Raw genomic sequence first — 23,711 nt, 5'->3', positions numbered from 1 at the left:
TCCTTCTATGCCCTCATTGAGGTAATTTATAAAAATGACAAACAGCAATGGCCCCAAATAAGAACCTTGCAGTATCTCATTGGTTAGATATTTAAGATCCTAGGATGAAGTTTATCAGGAGTCAGGATTTGTCAGAGCACAGCTCCAACAAGTTACCCTGTATCATTTTTCTGACTGTTGCAATTTTTCCTGAGTTGTTGGTTCTCTTTCATTTTCTAATTTATGTTTGCTCCTGGAATGTTACTTGTAACCTCTACAGTAAAGCAAGATGCAACATTCCAGTTCAGTTGTTCCGACTTTTACTTAATTGTCAATATTAATTCTTTAGTTTCACTTTGGAAAAAAAATCATTGCTCACTTTTTTAACATGTTTTGAAAAAAAAGTTTCTGCTTCTACATTTCTGGATAGCCTATGCTCAAGACTCTGCTTTCACCCTCTTTATTAATATTTTGGTTATACTTTGCTGTTTTTATATTCAGTCCAATCTTCTGACCTACCACTGTCTTTATACAAATATGCTTTCCCCTTTGGTTTGAATACTATCTTTAACATTTCTAGTTAACGACAGGTAAGGATCCATTCCTTGGAATGTTTCTTCCTTGTTGGAATCTATACTGTTCATCCTGAAACGTCTTAAATGGTTGCCTCTGCATCTTTACTGACCCATCCTTTAACCAACTTGCCAATTCACTTTAGACAGCTCTGATTTCATGCTGTCATAACTGCTCTTTTTTTTAAATTTTAAAAACAGTCTCTCATCTACTCTTCTCTCCCTTAAATGGAGTGCAAAATTCATTCAGAGAATAGCTACTGTTTCCTAGAATGCCTTCACTACAAGATTAATTAACCCTATCTCACTGCACAATAGCAAAACAAGTCCAGCTTGCCCTCTTGTCAGTTCCAGAGGATGCTGTTTGCCGAGGGGTCTAGCAAACTATCCTGAATACATTCTGTGAACTCTTCACCTAGATCACCTTTGCCCATCAGATTTTTCCAGTCTATAAGTAGATTATAATGCCACAGGATTATTGCTGTGCCTTTCTGACAAGTTCTACTTATTTCTTCCCGTACACAGTCCCTGCTACAGTGGGGTTGAGGGCTTGTACAAAACTCCCTCAAATTACTTCTTGTCTTCATCATTTCTTCCTAAATTGTTTCTATTTATTTGCTTCCTGAACTTAGGTTACCCCTTTCTGTGTGTCAATACCATTATCAGCTAACACAGTCACCCTTTCAGCTCTTCATATCTTCCTGTAATTTTTAAACATCCTGTGCCTTTCAAGAATCAGCATAAACCATGTCATCATGCAGCCATATTTACACAATGGCTACTAGATCATGTTTATTCATTTCTATTTGCACTCTCAGTTAATTTGTTGTTTCAACACAATCTTAGTTTTAATCTTTTCCTCAGTATGTAAATACTAGCCTTATCTGTTGGTTGATTCTTAAGTTTCAAACTCTGTCCTTTCCTGTCAGTCTGTTTATCATTTCCTTTATTAACACTTTTGAGTTTGGCCTTCATTTAAAAGTTTCACATACCAAATCTTTCCAAATTTGACCTGGTCACCCTCCACGACTCAACTTTATGACTCGTCTGAACGTTTTTAAAAATGTGCTTATTCTACTGTCAATACTATCAACATCTTTTCATTAAGATCTCAAAGGTTTAAGCACCTCCTCTTTGGACAAAACGGCATTTTAACGATTTTCCAGAAGAACTCTCTGACCTTACTGTTAAGGTACTGTGTGGAACCTTGTGTTCAGCTTAGAGTAATCTTTCAAGTTGTCCAAGTTGCTGTGAAATTATCGTGCTTATTCAAATTTTCTGCCTTTCTTTAGTGAATTTGTCAAAGGTGCCACTACATATCTGTAGATTGGCACAAACCTTACACAAAATTTATACTTGCCAGTATGTCACAGAATTTCACATTTTGTTCTAGCCATGGGAGTTCTCCAGGTGAGTGTTACCCTTGTCCAGAAGTATGACACAAAAAATCTTTCACACCTTTGTTTTGGCATATTCAAATTCAGATTCTTAACTGCACTGGCTCTTAGTTTCATCAAATGGTGTGAAAATTCTTCCCAGTTTTGGCTGAACTCAAATTCGCTGAGGTAGACACCTGAACTGCTGTGCTCTTCCAGCACCACTAATCCAGAATCTGGTTTCCAGCATCTGCAGACATTGTTTTTACCATAATAATTTAGCGCTTCAGTGACTTTACTGGTAAATCTATAGTGTTTTTCGTTCAAAATGATATTGATAAAAATCTATCTAGTATTAACAATCTTTAATTTCTTTGGCTGCGTCAATGGAAGTTGGAATACAAGTCAGCTTTTGTTGCAGTGTTGATTTGCAATAAATATAGTACTTCTGTGATCCATCCATTTTTGGCACCATCACAATAGGTGAACTCCAGCCATTATGATTCCATTCAACAATATCACTCTCGATTATGAACTTCATCTCTTGCCTAATTTAAACTAATTTCTCTGAACTGAATGTGTAAGAGCTTTGTTTTGTCAATAACACACCACCCTACATTAACAATGTATTGCCAAAAATGTTGTTCCACACCTTATGCAGAAATGGAGGTTGCAATAGCCATTATAATAGTGACTTTGATAATTTTCCAGAAGATAAAATGATCTAACCTTTTCACACCTTTATTATCTAATTGTGGGAGGATCAACTTTTGAATTTTCAATTTCTGATTCAGTTCTCCAGATCTGAAATTTTTATGTCACTTCCTTGTCCTTTCAGTGCAAACAATACTCTGTCACAATGTCTCGAACATACTAATATGAATCACACGCTCATGTTTTTCAATGCTGTCTGGAATACTCTCAGTATGGTAATGAACCAGGCCAGGTGTTTGATTTAGTGGTAGGTGAGCACTTTGGAGAGAGGGACCATAATTCGGTTACGTTTAGTTTACAGATACAAAGACATAGATACATGCCACAGAGGAAGAGCTATGGATGGGGGAAGGGCAATTATACTACAATTAGGCAAGACTTATGAGGCATAGAATGGGGCAGCAAAACGCAGGGGATGGGGACAATCGAAATGTGAAGCTGGTTTAAAGAACAGACGTTGCGTGTCCTTGATAGGTATGTCCCTGCCAAGCAAGGAGGAAGTGATAAAGGTAAGGGAATCGTGGTTTACTAAAGAAATTGTATGTCTTGTTAAGCAGAAGAGGGAGGCTTATGTGATTTTAAGGCAAAATGGTTCAGATGAGGCAATGGAGAGTTACAGGGTAGCACAGAAGGATTTAAAGAGAGAGTTAAGAAGAGCAAGGAGGGGACATGAGCAGTCTTTAGCAGGTAGAATAAAGGAGAACCCTAAAGCTTTCTATAGATACGAGGAATAAAAGGATGACTAGGGTAGGAATAGGGCCAGTCAAAGACATAAGTGGGAACTTGTGTCTGGACCCAGTGGAGATTGGAGAGATGGTAAACGAATATTTCTCATCTGTTTTCACTCAGGAAAAGGAGAACATTGTAGAGTAGAAGACTGAGATACAGGCTTAAAAGTCACACAACACCAGGTTATAGTCCAACAGGTTTAACTGGAAGCACACTAGCTTTCGGAGCGACGCTCCTTCATCAGGTGATTGTCAGGTGAAAGTTAGTGTGCTTCCAATTAAACCTGTTGGACTATAACCTGTGTTGTGATTTTTAACTTTGTACACCCCAGTCCAACACCGGCATCTCCAAATCATGAGATACAGGCTATTAGACTTGAAAGGACTGAAGTTAGTAAGAAGGAGATGTTATCGATTCTAGAAGGTGTGCAAGTAGATAAATCCCCCGAGCCAGATGGGATTTATTCGAGGATTCTCTGGGAAGCTAGGGAGATGGCGCAGCCTTCGGCCTTTATCTTTAAGTCATTGTTGTACACAGGTATAGTACCAGAGTACTGGAAGATTGCAAATGTTGTGCCCTTGTTCAAGGAGGGCAGTAGAGATAACCCAGGTAATTATAGACCAGTCAGCCTTACGTCTGTTGCAGGAAAGGTTTTGCAAAGGATTGAGAGATAGGATTTATGATCATCTAGCAAGCAACAATTTGATTGGAGATACTCAACATGGTTTCATCAAGGGCAGGTCATGTCTCACAAACCTCAGTTTTTTCAGAAGATGACCAAGCATGTGGATGAAGGTAGGGCAGTTGACATGGTGTATATGGACTTAAGCAAAGTCTTTGATAAGGTTCCACATGCTAAGCTACTGGAGAAACTGGGAGAAAGTTAGGACTGCAGATGCTGGAGATCAGAGCTGAAAAATGTATTGCTGGAAAAGCGCAGCAGGTCAGGCAGCAGCAAAGGAGCAGGCGAATCGACGTTTCTTCAGGAATGAGGAGGATGTGCCAAGCAGGCTAAGATAAAAGGTAGGGAGGAGGAACTTGGGGGAGGGGCTTTGGGAATGCAATAGGTGGAAGGAGGTTAAGGTGAGGGTGATAGGCCAGAGAGGGGGTGTGGGCGGAGAGGTCAGGAAGAAGATTGCAGGTCAAGAAGGCGGTGCTGAGTCCGAGGGTTGGGACTGAGATAAGGTGGGGGGAGGGGAAATGAGGAAGCTGGAGAAATCTGCTTGGCACATCCTCCTCATTCCTGAAGAACGGCTTATGCCCGAAACATTGATTCTCCTGCTCCTTTGATGCTGCCTGACCTGCGCTTTTCCAGCAACATATTTTTCAGCTACTGGAGAAACTGGCTTTCTATAAGGAGGCAACAAGTGGTGGTTGTTGGAAATTATTCGGCCTGGAGTCCAGTTATTAGTGGTGTCCCACAAGGATCTGTTTTGGGATTACTGCTGTTTGTCACTTTTATAACTGACTTAGACCAAGCACAGGTTAGTAAGTTTGCAGCTGAGATTAAAGTTGGTGGACAGTGTGGGAGAACGTTGCTGGTTACAGGGAGACTTGGATAAGCTGTAGAATCTAATCTAATCTAATCTAATCAATTGGGCTGACAGGTGGCAAATAGAGTTCAACGCAGATAAACAGGAGGTGATTCACTTTGGGAAAAATAACAGGAATGCAGAATACTGGGTCAATGGAAAGAATCTTGGTAGTGTGGGTGTGCAGAGGGATCTTGATGTCCATGTACATAGATCCCTGAAAGTTGCCACTCAGGTTGATAGTGCTGTTAAGAAGGCATACGGTGTGTTAGGTTTCATTGGCAGAAGGATTGAGTTCCAGAGCCGTGATGTCACGCTGCATCTGTATAAAATGCTAGTGCAGCCTCACTTGGAATATTCTGTACAGTTCTTGTCACTCTATTACAGGAAGGATGTGGGTGCATTGGAAAAGGTGCACAGGAGATTTACCAGGATGTTGCCTGGTCTAGAGGGAAGGTCTTCGGAGGAAAGGCTGAGATACTTGGGTCTGTTCTCATTGGAGAGAAGGCACCTAAGAGGCGATTTAATAAAGACATATAAGATGATCAGAGGATTAGATTGGGTGGACAGTGAGAGTCTTTTTCCTAAGATGATGACATTGGCTTAAACGATGGGACATAGCTGCAAATTGAGGGTTGATAGATTTAAGACAGATGGCAGAGGTATGTTCTTTACTCAGGGAGTGGTATGGGCGTGAAATGCTCTGCCTGCCAATGTAGTTAACTCAGCCACATTAGGAAGATTTAAACAGTCCTTAGATAAGCATATGGATGATGATGTGATTGCATAGGGGGATGGGCTTAGATTAGTTCACAGGTCAGTGCAACATCGAGGGCCGAAGGGACTGTTCTGCACGATTTTGTTCTATATTCTATAACTTACAACGTTTAGTTTCTTTTTGATTTGTCAGGAAATTTATGCCTGTAATGGTTCCCAGAGACAGTAATTCTCATGCTTTGTCTCCATAAGTAAAATTTAAAACCTTCGGTCTTTTTGTCGGCTCTAATTTTCATAGTTCATCAAGCACAGAATTTTAGCCAACTCAAATGCTATGATTCTTTTGTCTGAAACTCGAAGCACGATCTTTAGTAACTGCCTGGCCTTTGTTCTGATGCAATTTCTGAGTAAACCGTTAATAGAATTCTCCCAATTCAGAATCTGTTTGTTGCATTTCTGTTCAAGATGCTGGGCTAAACATGGTAGTCCCTTTGCCTTCATTCTTTCTTAAAGTTTGTATTGAATTTCCAAGTCATTGGCCCTTTTTCACAGAAAGAGAGAAGTTTATGGGGCTAAGCTCTCATCACAACAGAGTCAGGATACAATCCAGAATGTTCCTCTTGTAACATCTCAGTTTCTTTTCCTCCTATTGGTTGTTTCACTGTCTTCAGCAAGCCTAATATTTTTGAACCTGCTAGGTCATTGCCCAAGTGGAAATCAATTCCTCTTTAGGTATTTGTTTCACTACGCCAAGTACAAATTCTCTATTTACTAAGTCACTTTTTTGTCCAACTTTCGATACTGGAACTGGTTTGCATCCTAAATGAAGAGTTTGGAGAGGATGCAAAAGAGATTTATCAGTTTGTTGCCTTGATTGGAGTGTAGATACAAGAAGAGTTTGCATAAACTTGGGATTGTTTTTGCTGGAGTGTCGATGGCTGTGGGACCACCTGACTGAGGTATATAAAATGATCAGAGGCATGGATAAGGTGGATAGTCGGGAGTCTTCTTTCCAGGTTAGAAATGTAAAATACTAGTATACGTAGGTTTAAAGTGAAAGGGGGAAAGTTTGAAGGAGATGCGTGAGGCATTTTTTTTTAAACATAGTGTGGTAGGTGCCTGGAACACTCTGCCAGTGGAGGTGGTAGAAGCAGATATTATTACAATGTTTAAGAGGCATTTAAACAAACACATGAACAGGCAGGGAATAAAGGAATACAGACCAAGTGCAGGCAGACTGGATTAGTTTAGAGTGGTACCATGGTTAGTACAGACAGTGGGTGAAAGTCCTGCTCCTGTGCAGCTCTCTTCTATGTTCTAACCTCCGTATAGACCTCTAGTTAATATTTTCTCCCTCCTTAGCCTTGTTCATTCGAAGGAAACATGTTCTCTTTGTATCACAGCTCTCCTTGTAGCACCCATTTCCTTTCAGGAGGCCTCCTTTTCTGACTATTTGTTTACAGTTCCTATTATTACAATTGGTCTGCCATTTAATTTCCAGCACTTGTCTTTGGTATTTTGTTCTATTACAAAAGGTAAAAATCTCACAACACCAGGTTATAGTCCAACAGGTTTATTTGGAAGCACTAGCTTTCGGAGCGCTGCTCCTTCATCAGGTGGTTCGGAGCAGTGCTCCCAAATAAACCTGTTGGACTATAACCTGGTGTTGTGATTTTTGACTTTGCACACCCTACTCCAACACCAGAACCTCCAAATCATACAAAAGATGAGCATTATTTCCTATCAAATTTTAGTTCTGATGTTTTCAACTTTATACTTTTCCATTGTTCTCTTTATTCCCTAAAATTGGTACCTCTTCTATTTCTCCATTTTCTTTGTAGATTCTCATATGATCATTTCTCCATATATCTGTGAGAGATACCTCAAGTGTCTGGTAGAACTGCAGCTTTTGGACCTTTGGTGCTCGCCAAAGTAAACTTTTAGTTCTGCAGGCATGCTATTTCTGAATTCTTCCATAATCATGAATTCCCTTATTTTCTCAAATAAACTCTAATTGCACTGAAAGAATTAAACCTATATCATTCCCCTTTCCTGATTTTCTTTCTAATGTCTAATTAAGGTTGTTTCTTGTACCCCTAAATTTTAATTGATAAGCTTCAGGACTGCTTTTTAAAACAATTTCATAGTCTGCAAATTGTTCTTCTGATATTCTTAGCATTGAAGGTCCACACATGTGCACAGCTAACTTTTCAAATGAGGCAAAATGTCTTTAAATTCCATCCTGACTTAATATAGGAACAAAATGCAGATTTTTAGTGAAATCAAATTTCTTAGGAGTCATTCTCTGACAACTCCCTCTTCTTTCTTTTATTCAAATTTTTTCTTTGATTAAGTTAAGTTGTCTGATTTCCTTGCCTCTTGGGAGCTTAAGCATTTTAAAATTCTGTTTCCCATTCAATCATCCTTTACCTTTCAATTCTTTTTTTGTAATTATTGTTTTATTCTCCCTCCTCTTTCCAAATTAAAGATGTATTTACAATTCCCCCTCCTTTTTTTTGCCCTGTCTTTCCATTTCTCTTTTCTTCCAATTGAAGTCTTTCTTATTTCTTTCCCTCAATCAAATTTCTTTTCATTTTTAACTGTGTTTCATCTAATTCCATCTGTGACATTTCAATTTCTTCCAAATTCTACTTGTTCAGTTCCTTAAGCACCTCATCTTTGGCAGATCCCGATTTTATCTCTATTAAAAGGCATTTGGATGGGTATATGAATAGGAAGGGTTTGGAGGGATATGAGCCAGGTGGGATGAGATTGGGTTGGGATATCTGGTCAGCATGGACAGGTTGGACCAAAGGGTCTGTTTCCATGCTGTGCATGTCTATGACTCTACCTGCTAACACACTTAATTTTGCATTAGTTAAGTATTTCAAATAATCCATTCTTACGTCTTTTACTTCCAGAAAAATCCTAGCAACATTTAAAGCCAATTTGAAAACCCAGTGTTATGAAAACTTCATAACACTCCTGTTTGATATCCAGAGTCTTCACTTCCCTGTTTCGTTAAGACTAACACAACACCATTTAAATTCAATTAATTCAAATCCCGACCAACGCTCTACATTTATTGCGATCCTAGCTGATTATACTCCAGGACAAAGTCAGACCATAGGATGAAATCTGGTCATTTTGTATTGTTTATAGAACAGGGAACATTACAGCGCAGTAGAGGCCCTGCGGCCCTTGATGTCATGCTGACCTGTGAAACCAATCTCAAGTCCATCTATCCTATGCTATTCCATTTTCATCCATGTTTATCCAATGTCATTTAAATGCCCTTAAAGTTGGCGAGTCTACTACTGTTGCAGGCAGGCCATTCCACACCCCTACTACTCTGAGAAAACAAACTACCTCTGACATCTGTGCAATATCAATCACCCCTCAATTTAAAGCTATGTCCCCTCGTGCCAGCCATCACCATCCGAGGAAAAAATCTCTCTGTTCATCCTATTTAACCCTCTGATATGTCTCAATCAAGTCACCTCTCATCCTTCTTCTCTCTAACGAAACAGCCTCAAGTCCCTCAGCCTTTCCTCGTATTTTGTGCAATAGCCTTACTGAAATCCATGTACAGCTTAACCTTCACCTGTATGGTCACCATCTCAAAGAACTCAATAAGGTTTGTGAGGCATGACCTACCCTTCACCAAACCGTGTTGACTATCCCTAATCAACTCATTCCTCTCCAGATGATTATAAATCCTATCTCTTAACTTTTCAAACACATTACCCACAACCGAAGTAAGGCTCACTGGTCTATAATTACTATGGTTGTCTCTACTTTCCTTCTTGAACAGGGGAACAACATTTGCTATCCTGCAGTCTTCTAGCACTATTCCTGTAGACAATGAAGACAAAGATCAAAGTCAAAGGCTCTGAAATCTCCACCCTGGCTACACAGAGAATCCTAGATAAATTCCATCCGGCCCAGGGGTCTTAGCTATTTTCACACTTTCCAGAATTGCTAACACATCCTCCTGGTGCACCTCAATCCCTTGTATTCTCGTAGCCTGTTTCCTAGTAGTCTCCTCAACAAAGGTGCCTTTTTCTAGTGCGAACAGAGACGAAAAATATTTGTTTAGCGCTTCCGCATCTTCTGACTCCACGTATAAATTCCCACTACTATCCTTGATTAGCCCTCATCTTACTCTGGTCATTCTTTTATTCCTGATATTGTCGTCCCGCACCCATCCCCCCCACCCTCCTCAGTTGAAGCAAAACGCTCAGAGACACAGTATGGCTTTATCTCTTTCATCTTCCGGGCCCTTGAAGAAGAGAGAACAATCGCCCATGTGCACAGAGACATGAGTTCATGGTCTTCTCTGGAAGAGTAGTTTCTCAATGAACTATATAGTCATCTTACAGGGAGGAGTATCCAGATAAGGCAACATACATATTAATTGGGTGACCGTTATAATCAGCGAGCATCAATAATAAAGATTAAGCCATCTGCTGTTACACAATGAATTTTGTTAACGTTGTAGACAATAGACAATCGGTGCAGGAGTCGGCCATTCAGCCCTTCGAGCCTGCACCGCCATTCAATATGATCATGGCTGATCATCCTTAATCAGTATCCTCTTCCTGCCTTATCTCCATAACCCTTGATTCCACTATCTTTGAGAGCTCTATCCAACTCTTTCTTAAATGAATCCAGAGACTGGGCCTCCACTGCCCTCTGGGGCAGAGCATTCCACACAGCCACCACTCTCTGGGTGAAGAAGTTTCTCCTCATCTCTGTCCTAAATGGTCTACCCCGTATTTTTAAGCTGTGTCCTCTGGTTCGGCACTCACCCATCAGCGGAAACATGTTTCCTGCTGCCAGAGTGTTGAATCCTTTCATAATCTTATATGTCTCAATTCTAAACTCAAGGGTATACAAGCCCAGTCGCTTCAGTCTTTCAGTGTAAAGTAATCCCGCCATTCCAGGAATTGACCTCGTGAACCTACGCTGCACTCCCTCAATAGCCAGAATGTCTTTCCTCAAATTTGGAGACCAGAACTGCACACAGTACTCCAGGTGTGGTCTCACCAGGGCCCTGTACAGCTGTAGAAGAACCTCTTTGCTTCTATACTCAATCCCTCTTGTTATGAAGGCAGCATGCTATTAGCCTTCTTCACTACCTTCTGTACCTGCATGCTTGCCTTCATTGAGTGGTGTACAAGAACCCCAGATCTCTCTGTACTGTCTCTTTACCTAAATTGATTCCATTGAGGTAGTAGTCTGCCTTTCTGTTCTTGCTACCAAAGTGGATAACCATACATTTATCCATATTAAACTGCATCTGCCATGCATCTGCCCACTCACCTAACCTGTCTAGGTCACCCTGTAATCTCCTAACATCCTCATTACATTTCACCCTGCCACCCAGCTTTGTATCATCAGCAAATTTGCTAATGTTATTGCTGATACCATCTTCTATGTCATTAACATATATTGTAAAAAGCTGCGGTCCCAGCACGGATCTCTGCGGTACCCCGCTGGTCACTGCCTGCCATTCCGAAATGGAGCTGTTTATCACTACCCTTTGTTTCCTATTAGCCAGCCAATTTTCAATCCAATCTAGTACTTTGCCCCCAATACCATGCGTCCTAATTTTACTCACTAACCTCCTGTGTGGGACTTTATCAAAAGCTTTCTGAAAGTCCAGGTACACTACCTCTACTGGATTTCCCTCGTCCATCTTCAGAGTTACATCCTCAAAAAATTCAAGAAGATTAGTCAAGCATGATTTCCCCTTCACAAATCCATGCTGACTCTGTCCTATCCTGTTACTACTATCCAGATGTGCCGTAATTTCATCCTTTATAAAAGACTCCAGCATCTTTCCCACCTTTCACCTTGTTAACTGACATTACATACTGAATGCTACCTTATCTTGTTAAATAGCTCTACATAATGAATGCTTTTCCATCTTATTAACCCATTACCCTTGCCTCCGGCGTCCCATTGTTAACTAAGTTCTTATCTGATCTGAGTCATGCTCAGCTAAACCTCTTGCTTCACAACACTCAAATCTTAACACTTTCCCTGCCTGCTTATATCCTATACACATTCTCAATATAGCTATAGAAAGCCTTAGGATGTTCCTTGATCCTATCTACCAATGACTTCTCATGTCCCTCCTGGGTCGTCTTAGTTCTCTCTTTAGGTCTTTCCTGGCTAACTTGTAACTCTGAAGGGCCTTAACTGAGCCTTCATGTCTCATCCTAACATAAGCCTTCTACTTTCTCTTGGCAAGAGAGTCAACTCCTTTAGTAAACCACAGCTCCCTCGTTCAAACTACTTTCTCCCTACCAGACAGGTACATACTTATCAAGGACATGCAGTAGCTGTTCCTTGAATAAGCTCCACATTTCAATTGTGCACATTCCCTGCAGTTTCCTTCCCCTTCCTAAATCTTGCCTAATAGCATCTTAATTGCTCTTCCCCAGCTATAACACTTGCCTTGCAGTATATACCTATCCCTTTCCATCGCTAAAGTAAATATGACCGAACTGTAGTCACTGTCACCAAAGAGCTCACCTACCTCCAAACCTAATACCTGGTCAGGTTCGTTACCCAGTACCAAATCCAATGTGACTTTGCCCCTTGTTGGCCTGTCTACATACTGTGTCAGGAAACCTTCCTGCACACATTGGACAAAAACTGACCCATCTAAAGTGCTTGAACTATAGTATTCTCAGTCAATATTTGGAAAGTTAAGGTCCCCCATAACAACTACCCAGTCACTCTCACTCCTATCGAGAATCATCTTTGCTAACCTTGCTTCTACATCTCTCGAACTATTTGGAGGCCTGCAGAAAACTCCCAACAGGGTGACCTCTCCTTTCCTGTTTCTAATCTCAGCCCACACTACCTCAGTAAATGAGTCCTCAAATGACCTTTCTGCCACTTTAATACTGTCCTTGATTAACAATGCCACATCTCCCCCTCTTTTACCATCTTCTTTGTTCTTACTGAAACATCTAAATACCGGAACCTGCAACAACCATTCCTGTGCCTACTCTATCCATGTCTCTGAAATGGCCACAACATCGAAATGCCAGGTACCAACCCATGCTGCAAGTTCACGATCTTATTCCGGATGCTCATGTTGAAGTAGACGCATTTCAAACCAACATCCTAAACGCCGGTGGCCCTCTCGCGACCTTGAAACCTTATTTACGATCTCACTACTCAACCTCCTATATACTGGAATTTTAATTTAGATTCCCATCCTCCTGCTGAATTAGTTTAAACCCTCCCGAAGAGCATGAGCAAATTTAATTAGCAAGTTCAGTTAATTAATCAGGTGATTAATCTCAGATATCACAAATTAAAAAAAACCTTTGTTTCATAATGGAACACAGGCATTAAGAGAATGAAAGCAGAATGTTGAACTCAGTTTTCACTGAAATGCAGGAGATTGAGAGGTGACGTGTGAGAAGTTTGTAAACTTGTGAATGGCATAGACAGATTTGGAAGTATGAGGCTTTTCCCCCAAGATGGGAGGGGTTCATTACTTAGGGACACAGGTTCAAAGTGCTGGGAGTGGTTTGGGTGGGGGGGGGATTAAAAAGACATGCAAGGCAAGTTTTCCACACAAAGGTGGCAACTCCATGGAACGTGCCATCAGAGGTGCTAGTGGAAGCAGATACAATAGCAGTATTCAAGAAAAGATGTCTTCTAAATCAACAATGAAATAGATTGCCTATTCTCAAAGGAAACAGACTCTGGGCACTCTCTCATACAGGAATCTGGAATGTAGTCTCAACACTGATCTGGCATCACACTAACATGACATGACTTTTCAACAGCTAATCCTCACATATTTACTCAGTTTCTATTTTAAGGCTAGGAAAATAATTTTCAGCACAGACGCTCCCAGACTTACAAATGCTCATACTTACAAACATGATCCTATGCAGGGTGTAATTTTAAATATCCAACATACAAATATTTCCTACACTTAAGAATAACTACTTTATATTATCCTGCATGCTGTTCTGACTTACATACAAGTTGACTTGAGAATGGACTTGAAAACAGAACCCATTTGCACCTCAGAGTGCCTGTACTAGGTTACACATCATATGAAGCTATTGCCAGGCCCAGTTTAATTGCCAGGATCAGATCACAATCAGACTGAACAGTATTTTTCCACAAATTGTATAAATGTGAACAATGATCATACATCTATAAATCCTCATCAGACCAGGTGTGGAAGGAATAAACTTAAAGAAAAATTAGATATGCAAAAATGTTATCAATCAACCATAAGCAGTGATACCATGTACTGAATAAATCTGGACATTTATAATCCTTTAGAAAAAATTCTAAAGGCTCTTAAAGTCTCCTAAGACCCTTTGCACAGAATTGTGAAACAAAGACACATTAAGAAAGATTCGGACAAATATCAAATATTGGTCAAATGAAGCAGAAGGACTAGCTTACAGTAGAGACACAGGAAGGTTTAGCAAAGGATTTACAGAGCTCAGGGCCTTGGAAGCTGAAGACAATGGCCAGCAATGGTAAAGCAATGAAAATTGAGGAGTCACAATAGGTTATTAACATTAAAAAATAAACATCATACAAGTGAGGTTAGACAATGATGTAAGCATATTTTCCATTCATTTCCGTGATAAATCACGTTCATGCTGTAACACAGCAGTAGTCCAGTGGAAGGCATTTGTATCTTCTAATATTATCAGGATGTAATTTCCTATTATCCAACTGCTATTATCAGGAAACAGATTAGCTAAGGACGAAATGCTAAATCAAAATCACCCTTTTCTAAGCCCACAGCTTTGATACATTTTAACATCAAGGTTTTAAAAATCAGATCTTGAGGAAACGCTGCAAGATGTGTTCAGAACAATATGTAACTTTTAAGTTTAATTTATATTTTGTATTATCTCTGTTAAGAAGCAAGAGGCTTGGAACTAGTCTCATTTCAAAAAATTGTTCTTGTGGGCTTCCTGGTAAGAATTCTGAAAGCCTGCTTATTTACATGCAGTTTATTGAAACTTTGCAACCTCTTGAAGTGAAGAGGTGGGGCTTAGTAGCCTAATGAAAGAAAGCAAAAAAATCTGTGCTGGTGCCTGCAGCCGAAGGGCACGTGAAGACAGAAAAATCGAAACATCACATCTGTATGCAAGAAAAAGCAAGAGTGTGGATGTATGAACGCTAAACTCCAGAGTCAGAAATCCTGCAAAATTGCTGGAAACTACGTGCAGAGAACTCGTGTTAACTCTGAAGTTAGAAGTAAATGAGTTTAATTTGCAGTTTGCATTAGGTGTCAGAGGAAGAGAGACAGCTGAAGAAAAAGCATCTGGTGTATGCACAGAAATACTCTAAAAAGAAACCAATTCCAGGTGTACCACCCCATGCAAGATGCCTCAGTGTGGAGATAGTTTTACATCATCACACTGAGGTTTTAAAGTTTGTATGGATAAAAGAAACACAGTGAATCTGAATAGTTTTCTGGTATTTACAATGAATCCTTCTCATCTTTTTGTCTACTTTAATCTATTTCATACTTTGTTTCCCTTGCTTGAAAGATGTGCCATTATGCGAAAGGTACACTGGAAAATTTCTAAATGCGACCACTAACTTTTATCCCCAGGTTTTAAAAACGTTAGGGCCTATTAAGCTAGTTTTCATGCTGGAATTTGACTTCTCCTAGCTGATGGTAATACTGGACAAGAGCAAAGTAAAGGCTCATCCAGGATCAAACATTGTTGAGCTTAAGATTGACCTGCGAATCCTTAAAGAAACCAGTACATAGGTGGACATAAAAACAGGCACTGCTGTGAAGTATATTATGCGGGTTAGAATTTTAAAATGGCTTTGATTGTTGCCAATTACTTGAACAATATTATTAAAGTGATTTGCCAGCATTTACAATTGAAAGGAAAGAAACATGAAACTGATGTATCACAGTTAAAACTACTTAACATTCAGTTGCAAATGAAACAAAGTCTGAAAGCTTGAACTCGAGGGAGGGAGACAGAAATTAGACAATATGATTAGGTTGAAGAGAAGATTAAGATAAAGGAAGAATGAAGAGATAACAGTTCAGAGGATGACTTTGATTCTACCATGGCTCAATATTTTTTCACTCAAAATGGTTGATCCAAAGAAATACAATCAGATAAAGGTTCAAATTTTTGCTATAAATTTTCAAAGAAATGAGTAGTTTAGTCATAAAACAACTTATATGTTCATCTTATTACACACAGTTGCAAAAAGCATCAGAAAGATTGCATCAAATGTTAAACTCCTTGATTAGAGCCTAATGTCAGGAATGATGGAGATAAAGGAGTCCTCTTATTTTTGAATATATTAGGGACATCCCTAATGAGTCCACAGGACACTATTTTAAACTGATATACAGGCATCAGGTGAAAGGGCCCTTGAAATTAATGAAAGTAGGGTTTATAAACCAAAGGTAAGAGATTATCCCAACCTACATGCCAAATTTCCAGGGACATTTAACTAAAACTTGGGAGTTATCAAAAAGGCATTTGGAAGTTGCTTAGCAAACAAGGAAAGCTAGAAGAGATAGAAGGTGGCAAAGCATATGTTTTGTTGGGGAGATGTCAGTTTTGTTACCTGTCTCTGGTGAACCATTGAAAGCAAAATTTACCAGATCTCAAATTAAAATGAAAGTTATGTGAAGTATGTAGTGAGCATGCCAGATAGGAAAAGAACAGCGAGTGTGACATGTTAAAGTGATACTACGACTGGAGATAGAAAAACGTTGTGTGTTTATACCATTGCTAGTATTACGGAGGGAGACAAAGAGAACACAGGAATCAAGAATGGAGCAGAAACTGAAAATTTGACAATTCCACCCGACAGAGTCCAGATTCTATACCTTGACCCAGGAACAAAAATCAGGACCTTCTAATATTTGTTCTTATTTCAGCTACAGAAAATACTTGGTATGTGGGCTCAGGGGAATTAAAATTATACAGGGATTTCACACACAAGTGCAGAATTTGTTTGTTAAACCATTTGAATTTTTAAAAAATACAGAACATGAAATGTTGAAGACATGTCACAAAATTTCTTCATAACATTTCTCTGCCTTGAACACAATACTTCCCAGCATTCCAAAGTCTGTGAAACTGATAGCAATTAACAATTATGCCTGATGGAGAATTTGAATCTTATGCAAAACTTTGAAAGGTATTATTCACATTAATTTACAGTTCTCGTAACAAATTAGCAGGTTTAATAGCATGTCTGCCCTTCTATCTGTTCCAACTGACATTAAAGATCTGTAACACAATTCAAAGGAATGTAGTTGTCCTATGCTTTGGCTAACAACCAATTTTCGCTTGGTTAAAGAACAGAAACTGTCATTCATCCTACATTTATATTTATGAGATATGCACTTGCTTATTCAGCAAGTCGCCAAACATTCAAAGTTATTTATCGTATGTGAAACTTCTGTACTTCAGATATGAACTAGATATCAATCTAAACATAATATTCTTGATAATTACATAGGAACTGAAGCATAAATATATAGAACTGGAAATGACAAGTAGAGCAAACACTAGGATTTTAATCATTAAGTGAGTGAAGCCCAATGGATATATTCTCCGGACAGTATTATCATAGGCTGCTATAAAAGAACTATCATGCATCAATTTCCTTCAAACTAGCACTGTTGAAAATTTAAATATTTCCTATTCCGCTTCCTGCCAGTTCCTCCATATCAACCAAATATGATGGCAAGAAACCAAACTAACTGGAAAACAGTGTCAGCAGCCAAGTAAAAGAACACAATTAAAAACAATGCTTCAGTAATTGTGACAGAGATTTTCTTAAATGTGACTAGCTGTAAATCTTAACCAAATAGTAACAAAAGACAAACCTCCAGCTTCTTATCAGAGATTTTCAAACATATTAAAGGCTCTCTGCTCATGTTTATTTTCTATATTAATAGATCTTCTTGAGCATTTTCATAGGGCATCAAGTCAAATCGAAATTCTGCAGAATGCAACTGATTTATAAGTTTGATGTTTTGATCTTTCTATTAACAAAACTCAGGAAGCAGCCTGCATGTAAAACATGCCTCTTAACTGTACATATTCCATTAACTGTACAAGATGTTGGAGCAACAAGAATTTTGTAGTTGTCAATAGGTACAAAATCTGTTTGGAGGGAATTCAGCCAGATAGTAAGAAACATGGCAAAACCTTGGGCAGACTTAAGCTTAATTCTTTCGCCCTGTTTCTGGAAAGTGAAAGAAATTTAAAAAAAAGGAAAGAGTGTTACATAAGATCTTCAAATATCTATGCAGTAACCTGTATGAAATTAAGTCAGACGGAAGATGGAGAAGTTACTGTCACAAAGCCATCTACAGAGAACACAGGTTGAAGGAGTGCATAAGAATTGTAGAATTTAGTAGTGACAGGACATAACATATTTAATATATATAACATATATAATATTTAATAGTTAACAATGCAGCCCAGGTAATTTGCATATGAAATCAATTCATTGAATCTAATAATATTTCAGTGTCGCTTTCTATCAAATTATAAAGGAATACATAAAGAAGGGAATAAAAGAAATGCTTGGACAAATGATGTTTGGAACAAAGTGCTGAATAAAGGCTCCAATATTTTTTTTTATATAGACTTGTTAAAGGATAACTGCCAAGTGATCAGTGCACCTTAACCAACACTTTCAAAATTTTGTTCCGTTAAAATCAACTACAGCAGTTCAGGACAGGAGCTCACCACTGCCTTGTGAAGGACGAGTAAGGACAAACAATAAATACTGGCCCAGCCAGTGACACCCACATCCCATGAATGAATTACGTTACATTTTACAGTTTTCAGCAACAGCAACAATACAGAACATTTCCATAAACAGGATTTGGAGATCTTCCACTTCTTATGAAAAACAAAATAATGGAGAGAAAGGATTGGTATTTTAAATACCGACAAAGGAACAATGGGGGTGAAATTGAAGAATAAGAAAACAAAAACCTAGTAATTTCTTCACACACATATATTGTGTACAAGCATATTTTGTGCAAATTGGGCATGAATAATTTTAAGACATCTCATTGCAGGTCACAAAAGTACGGTTTCAATCGCCAAATTGAACAGGGGCAGAAAAAGAAAACTGCAGAACTTCATGACGATGTGACGTTCAGTACATGTAGCACTGGTCTCTTTATTTAAGAATATAACTGCATCAGAAGCAGTTCAGATAAGATTCACCCAACCGATTTCTGGGATGAAGGGGCTAAAAGGAAAGGATAGGCCTTTATCCATCAGCGTTGAGAAGATTAAGAGGTAATCTTATTGAGGCATAAAAGATTCTGGGGGGACTTGAAAGAGAGAATGCCATGAGATTCTAGAATCAGGGGACTCTATTTTGTTCAAAAAAAAGGTGTCCTTTTTAGACTTGAGGAATAATCTTCCCCTCTTAAAGGATCATTAGTATATGGAGTTCTCTTCACCAGAGAGGAGTGTAGGGTAAGTCATTATATAATTTTAGGAATGCATTAGTGATTATTCAATAAAAAGGGAGTCAAAGCTATTGGGCTTAGACAGTGAAGTACAGTCGAGACCACAACTTTATCAAAACAATAAACTAGAGGGGTCAACTCCTGCTCCAATTTCATATGGAATTCCATGATCACAGAATCTTTTCTAACCTAGCCTTTCTGTAATTTGGCTGCACACTACACAGTAGCACCAAAAATGTCAAGAAAAATCCATTCCTTTCTTAGCGTCTTAGAGTTATACAGCACATTTTCAGTCCTTAGGAAAAACATTCCCACCTGTATAAATCTGATATGTAAGGATATCTATAATCGCAGGTTATATTTCTATCAAATATTACTTTGACAATGGATAGACTATTATTTCGACTTTATAAAAAATATTGCTTTTTCCATAATCATTGCAACAGTAAAATACAACTTAATATAAAAACAGATATTAAGATTATTGGACACTTATTATAAATGATTGGAATACCAGCAGACTCCAGCCCTTGCAACAAAACACCGAAGATGTAGTAATGCACCATTTATTACTACCAACAATGTTCAGATCTATGATTTGAAATTAAGTGAGACATTTTTTATGCAGACTTCATCGATTACTTTTATGCGAAGGTAATAATCACTTACCTTTATTGATGGATTCAGTTTTACCATTAATTTGTCAATTAACATGATAAATTGTCACCAATGGCTCCTCAACAACTTATGGGGTTAACTCAAAGCATTTAATTTTTAGAAGCCAAATGCTTATGAAGCAAAGTTTAAAGATTCAGGGACAAATACAGTTCAACTTGATTTGGATTTATGCTAAAATCTCACAATAGAATATAAATGCTTCATTGAAAACAGAAATTCACAACTGCATTCCTTTACATTTGTAAACCATGAAACATGTAATTAGAGTGGCAGAAATCTAGATGCCAGCCACCCAATTTTCTTTTTAAATGTATGACTGACTGCTTTTGCAAAGTTTTGGTTATTTATCAAACATTTCTCCCATTGCCCATGAATTTGCAAGGCAAAACAAGGAAAACAACACCCATGGATCCTGTTGTAACTGAAACTACAGTTTCTGGTAAGCAAGTAAACCTATGCTAAGGAGCACAGGGAAGAAACACTGAGTGGAGATGCAAGACTGACAGGGGGTCAAAGAGAGAAGGTAGGAATAAAAAAGAGAGTTTGAACAGGAAAATAAAGACAGTCATATCAACTGTCAAAAAGTCAAACATGCCAGATTTTATTTTGAACACCAAATCTCAAATAGTGGGAGCTCTGAAAATGATTTCTGCTACCACTTGACAGAATAAAGTTTAAATGGATGATGTCACCTATGTGAAAATATGACTTATAACGTCAGGAAAACTGATTAAATACTGTCCACGCAAAAATATCATATCTTAAAATAGATCCAAAAAGTAATGACTTAGAAAACGTCATAAGGTTTTCTGTATTTCTAGCCTAAACTGATTTAATAGTGATGTCGCATTAATCAAAACTTGAACAAAGTGAGGTTCAAGTTCAGAGTCAGGACTGTGCAGAAGCTACATTTAGCTGAAATACTACGTTCAAAATTCAATAAGAGGTTAATTTATATGAATACATGTGCATTGAAAGAAAAGATTGCGTAGAAAAGTAGATTTAATTGCATCACATTTTTGAATAATGCATCAGAAGCAAAGATTATCCAGAAGGTCAGCTGGGAGAATCTTAAAACCAAATGATGTTTTCCAAGTCTAAGGAAAGCTGCAGCAGTTATAGCTTTTTTTTTAATTAAGTAATTCTTAAAGAAGTTAGAGGTCACTCACCTGTACAGAATGAATGGTTAGATCACACAGCGAGCACAAGTAGGGGAACACTGCTGGCAAGAAACCATGGTAATCGTTTATGTTGTTCAATGAAGGAGATCCTCGTTTTCTCTCAAAGAGAGATCTCTCGTGTGTACGAGGAGAAGGAAGATGAGCAGCTCTTCCATAATCAGAATCAAATTTATTGAAATTGTGAGAGGGCTCAGAGAGGCACATTTCCTCTCTGGAGAAATCATCACTGCCTCTTAATCGCTCACGTTCATAGTCCTTCCGGTCATACCTAGCACTTGAGTCTCGAGAAGAATGACCGTGACTATATTCAACTACTGAGTCAAGACTGGAGTCACGACTTGCATAATTACGTTTCCTAAAGTGTCTTTCTTCCTCCCAATCATCATGAGAGGCTCTGTAGGAACGGTCATGTCGTGGAGAACCGTCACCTCTGTTGTATTTTGAAGCTGCTCCTTCATTAGCTCTTCTTCTCTTTATCTCCGTAAGAATTTCTGGCAAGGATTCAGGTGTAAGCTTATCTTCAGGATAGTGGCTCAGTTCATCCAAATCCCTGGATGAAAGACCAAACGCAGCTAGAATGTTACTGGCCCTGTCTGCATCAATCTGTTTCTGAACAGCATGAGATTGTTGATTCTGGTTTCTAACTCCAAACAAGGAAGGTAAGCTACTGCTAGCAGTATCGCTGTATCGTGATGGCCCACCAGCTGTAGACATCAAACCTTTAGATCTTTGTCCCACACCTTGCGGGCCAAAGTTCTGACCCTGTCCTGCACCATGAAGGCCATAATTCTGACCCTGTCCAGAATTTATTAAGCCAGCCAAGTGAGGATTGTGGCACAATGTCCCAAGAGCTGCCTGGATATTCAGAGGTGGACCTGCAGCGAGACCTCCAGCATCTGCATCGTGAAAACGACTCTTCCTCTTAGTACGCATTTGATTGCTCTGGCCTCTGCCAAAACTTGCCATTGTGGCACAAGAGAGAGCGTCTATTTCAATAGCGGTCAAAGCAGGCTAGGAGTTCTTTCTTGGTTAGTAGGAGTTCTAAAGAAGTTGTTTCACTGTCTAATTTGGTCTAAAAGATGGACGATTTCATAAACTACAGGGATGTAATTTCTCCAAGAATTTTGTCAGGCTGAAAGTTAAAAGAAAAACATTAGATCCAAGAATACGAAAGAATCGCAAGGATAGAGATTAGAGTCAGCTTCAAGTTCTAAAATTCAAAAATGATCTGTTGAAAGGAAGCAGCTTAAAAATAGAATTCAGTTCAATATTCATACAGATGTCCTCGCTTAAAGTTGTGGTTGTGTTCCTGCAAATTGTGACTTAAAGTGAAATGACTAAGTGAATCATAGGTTCCCGTAGGAATCAATGTTACAGTCAGAGTGACGTTCCTTTGGACATTTACTGCCCAGAAGAAAACAACATTCAAGTTGAAATGCTGACCATACTGTACACTGTTGCTAAAATAACTTCAAAAAAAAATCACTACTCTAAAAGAAATTCAGAATTGTAAACACCCTGTACAACACATTATTAAAATGCATACTTTTAAAATTACACTCACCTGTATTTTTAGATTGATCAACCTCCACCTAGTGGCAGACAGTAGTCAGTGCAGGGAGCTGCACTAACTAACCTCAGCCATTTGATGGAGCCCTTTGGTACAGGTTTAGGACCACAGTCAGAAATGCACAGCCTCAAGGAGCAATCTGTGGGTTGGGGGGGAAAAGGGAAAAAGGGTTTGGGGAGAGGAAGGATGACAAGGAGGAGAAAGAGGCAGGGCCAAGGGAAGAGGGAGACCAGAAAAAGATCCAAAGTCAGAGTTTTTTTTGTGTATGAGGCAGGGTGGGGGTCAAGGACCAAGAAAATAAGAGCTGTAATAAAATAACTCTGGAGGCAGGGCCAGGGTAGTCAGGCTGGGAATGTGATCATAATGTGGAGAAGCAGGCCTTAAATATAAAGTGAAAGAGAAATTATGTTAAGCAGTGCAACTTTAAGCGTGAACTTCCTGCACAGCTTTATATGATGAAATGTACAGTGTAACCCAATTTTACACTCTTAAAATTGGACTTTGAAAAAAATAGCTATAAAACTTACCTTAAAAGGGTATTTTGCAAAACATGATCAAGGGCAGAGCAATATGAAAAAATGTATATGTAAAGTGTATGTAACACAATGGTGTACAAGGAACATTAATAGATTAAATGTCAGTTACTCTAAATGTAGAAATAAAAGGCTTTAAATGCTCCATTTATTAGAAATATGATAGTAGCATTCAAGCTTTTATATTCCAGGGCTTTCAGCTACCCCTCGAATGAATTAAGACTAACTTTTGAAATATGTCATTCTAGACCTACAGTGTGAGTTATCAAGTATGTGAAGTATGTGCAGAAAAGGTAATAGATAATACTTCAATATTGGTATATATTGCACAGTGAACTTAAAAGCATAGATCTGAAAAATATATAAACTTCAACAAGTGTTATGGAAGCCAGTTTTGGATGACAACGCAATTAATGAGAGAGATAAGTTTGTTCAGAAATAATTCCAGTATGTCAGCATTTTCCCTAACACTAAATCAGAAGCCTTTGCTGGTTTGTTTATTTCTTCAAAGAACTGGGCAGATGCATATTGTTTATATTGAGAAAATAAGGAGTTATACACGAAAAGACCAGAGACAAATAAAGTGAAGATACATACTCCAATGGCTTTACAAAATTTCCACTGTAGAGTGC

The 23,711-nt window shown here is 38.7% G+C and overlaps 1 protein-coding gene across 2 annotated transcripts in view; it reads right to left on the bottom strand.

Annotated features, from left to right (window-relative positions):
• The window catches only part of LOC122556835 (matrin-3-like), a 94,174-nt gene that overhangs the window by 50,442 nt on the left and 20,021 nt on the right, over positions 1–23,711 (bottom strand). For both annotated transcript variants that reach the window (XM_043704071.1, XM_043704072.1), the window contains one exon: positions 20,965–22,108. In XM_043704071.1, coding sequence (XP_043560006.1) covers positions 20,965–21,942 — 978 coding nt within the window. In that variant the 5' untranslated portion in view covers positions 21,943–22,108. Of the gene's footprint in view, positions 1–20,964; positions 22,109–23,711 lie in introns of those variants that run through there.

This window comes from Chiloscyllium plagiosum, chromosome 14 (genome assembly GCF_004010195.1).
Source record: "Chiloscyllium plagiosum isolate BGI_BamShark_2017 chromosome 14, ASM401019v2, whole genome shotgun sequence".
Classification (NCBI taxonomy): domain Eukaryota; kingdom Metazoa; phylum Chordata; class Chondrichthyes; order Orectolobiformes; family Hemiscylliidae; genus Chiloscyllium; species Chiloscyllium plagiosum.
Note: the sequence above shows the minus strand (reverse complement) of the source record. Positions and strands in the feature narration are given on the sequence as shown.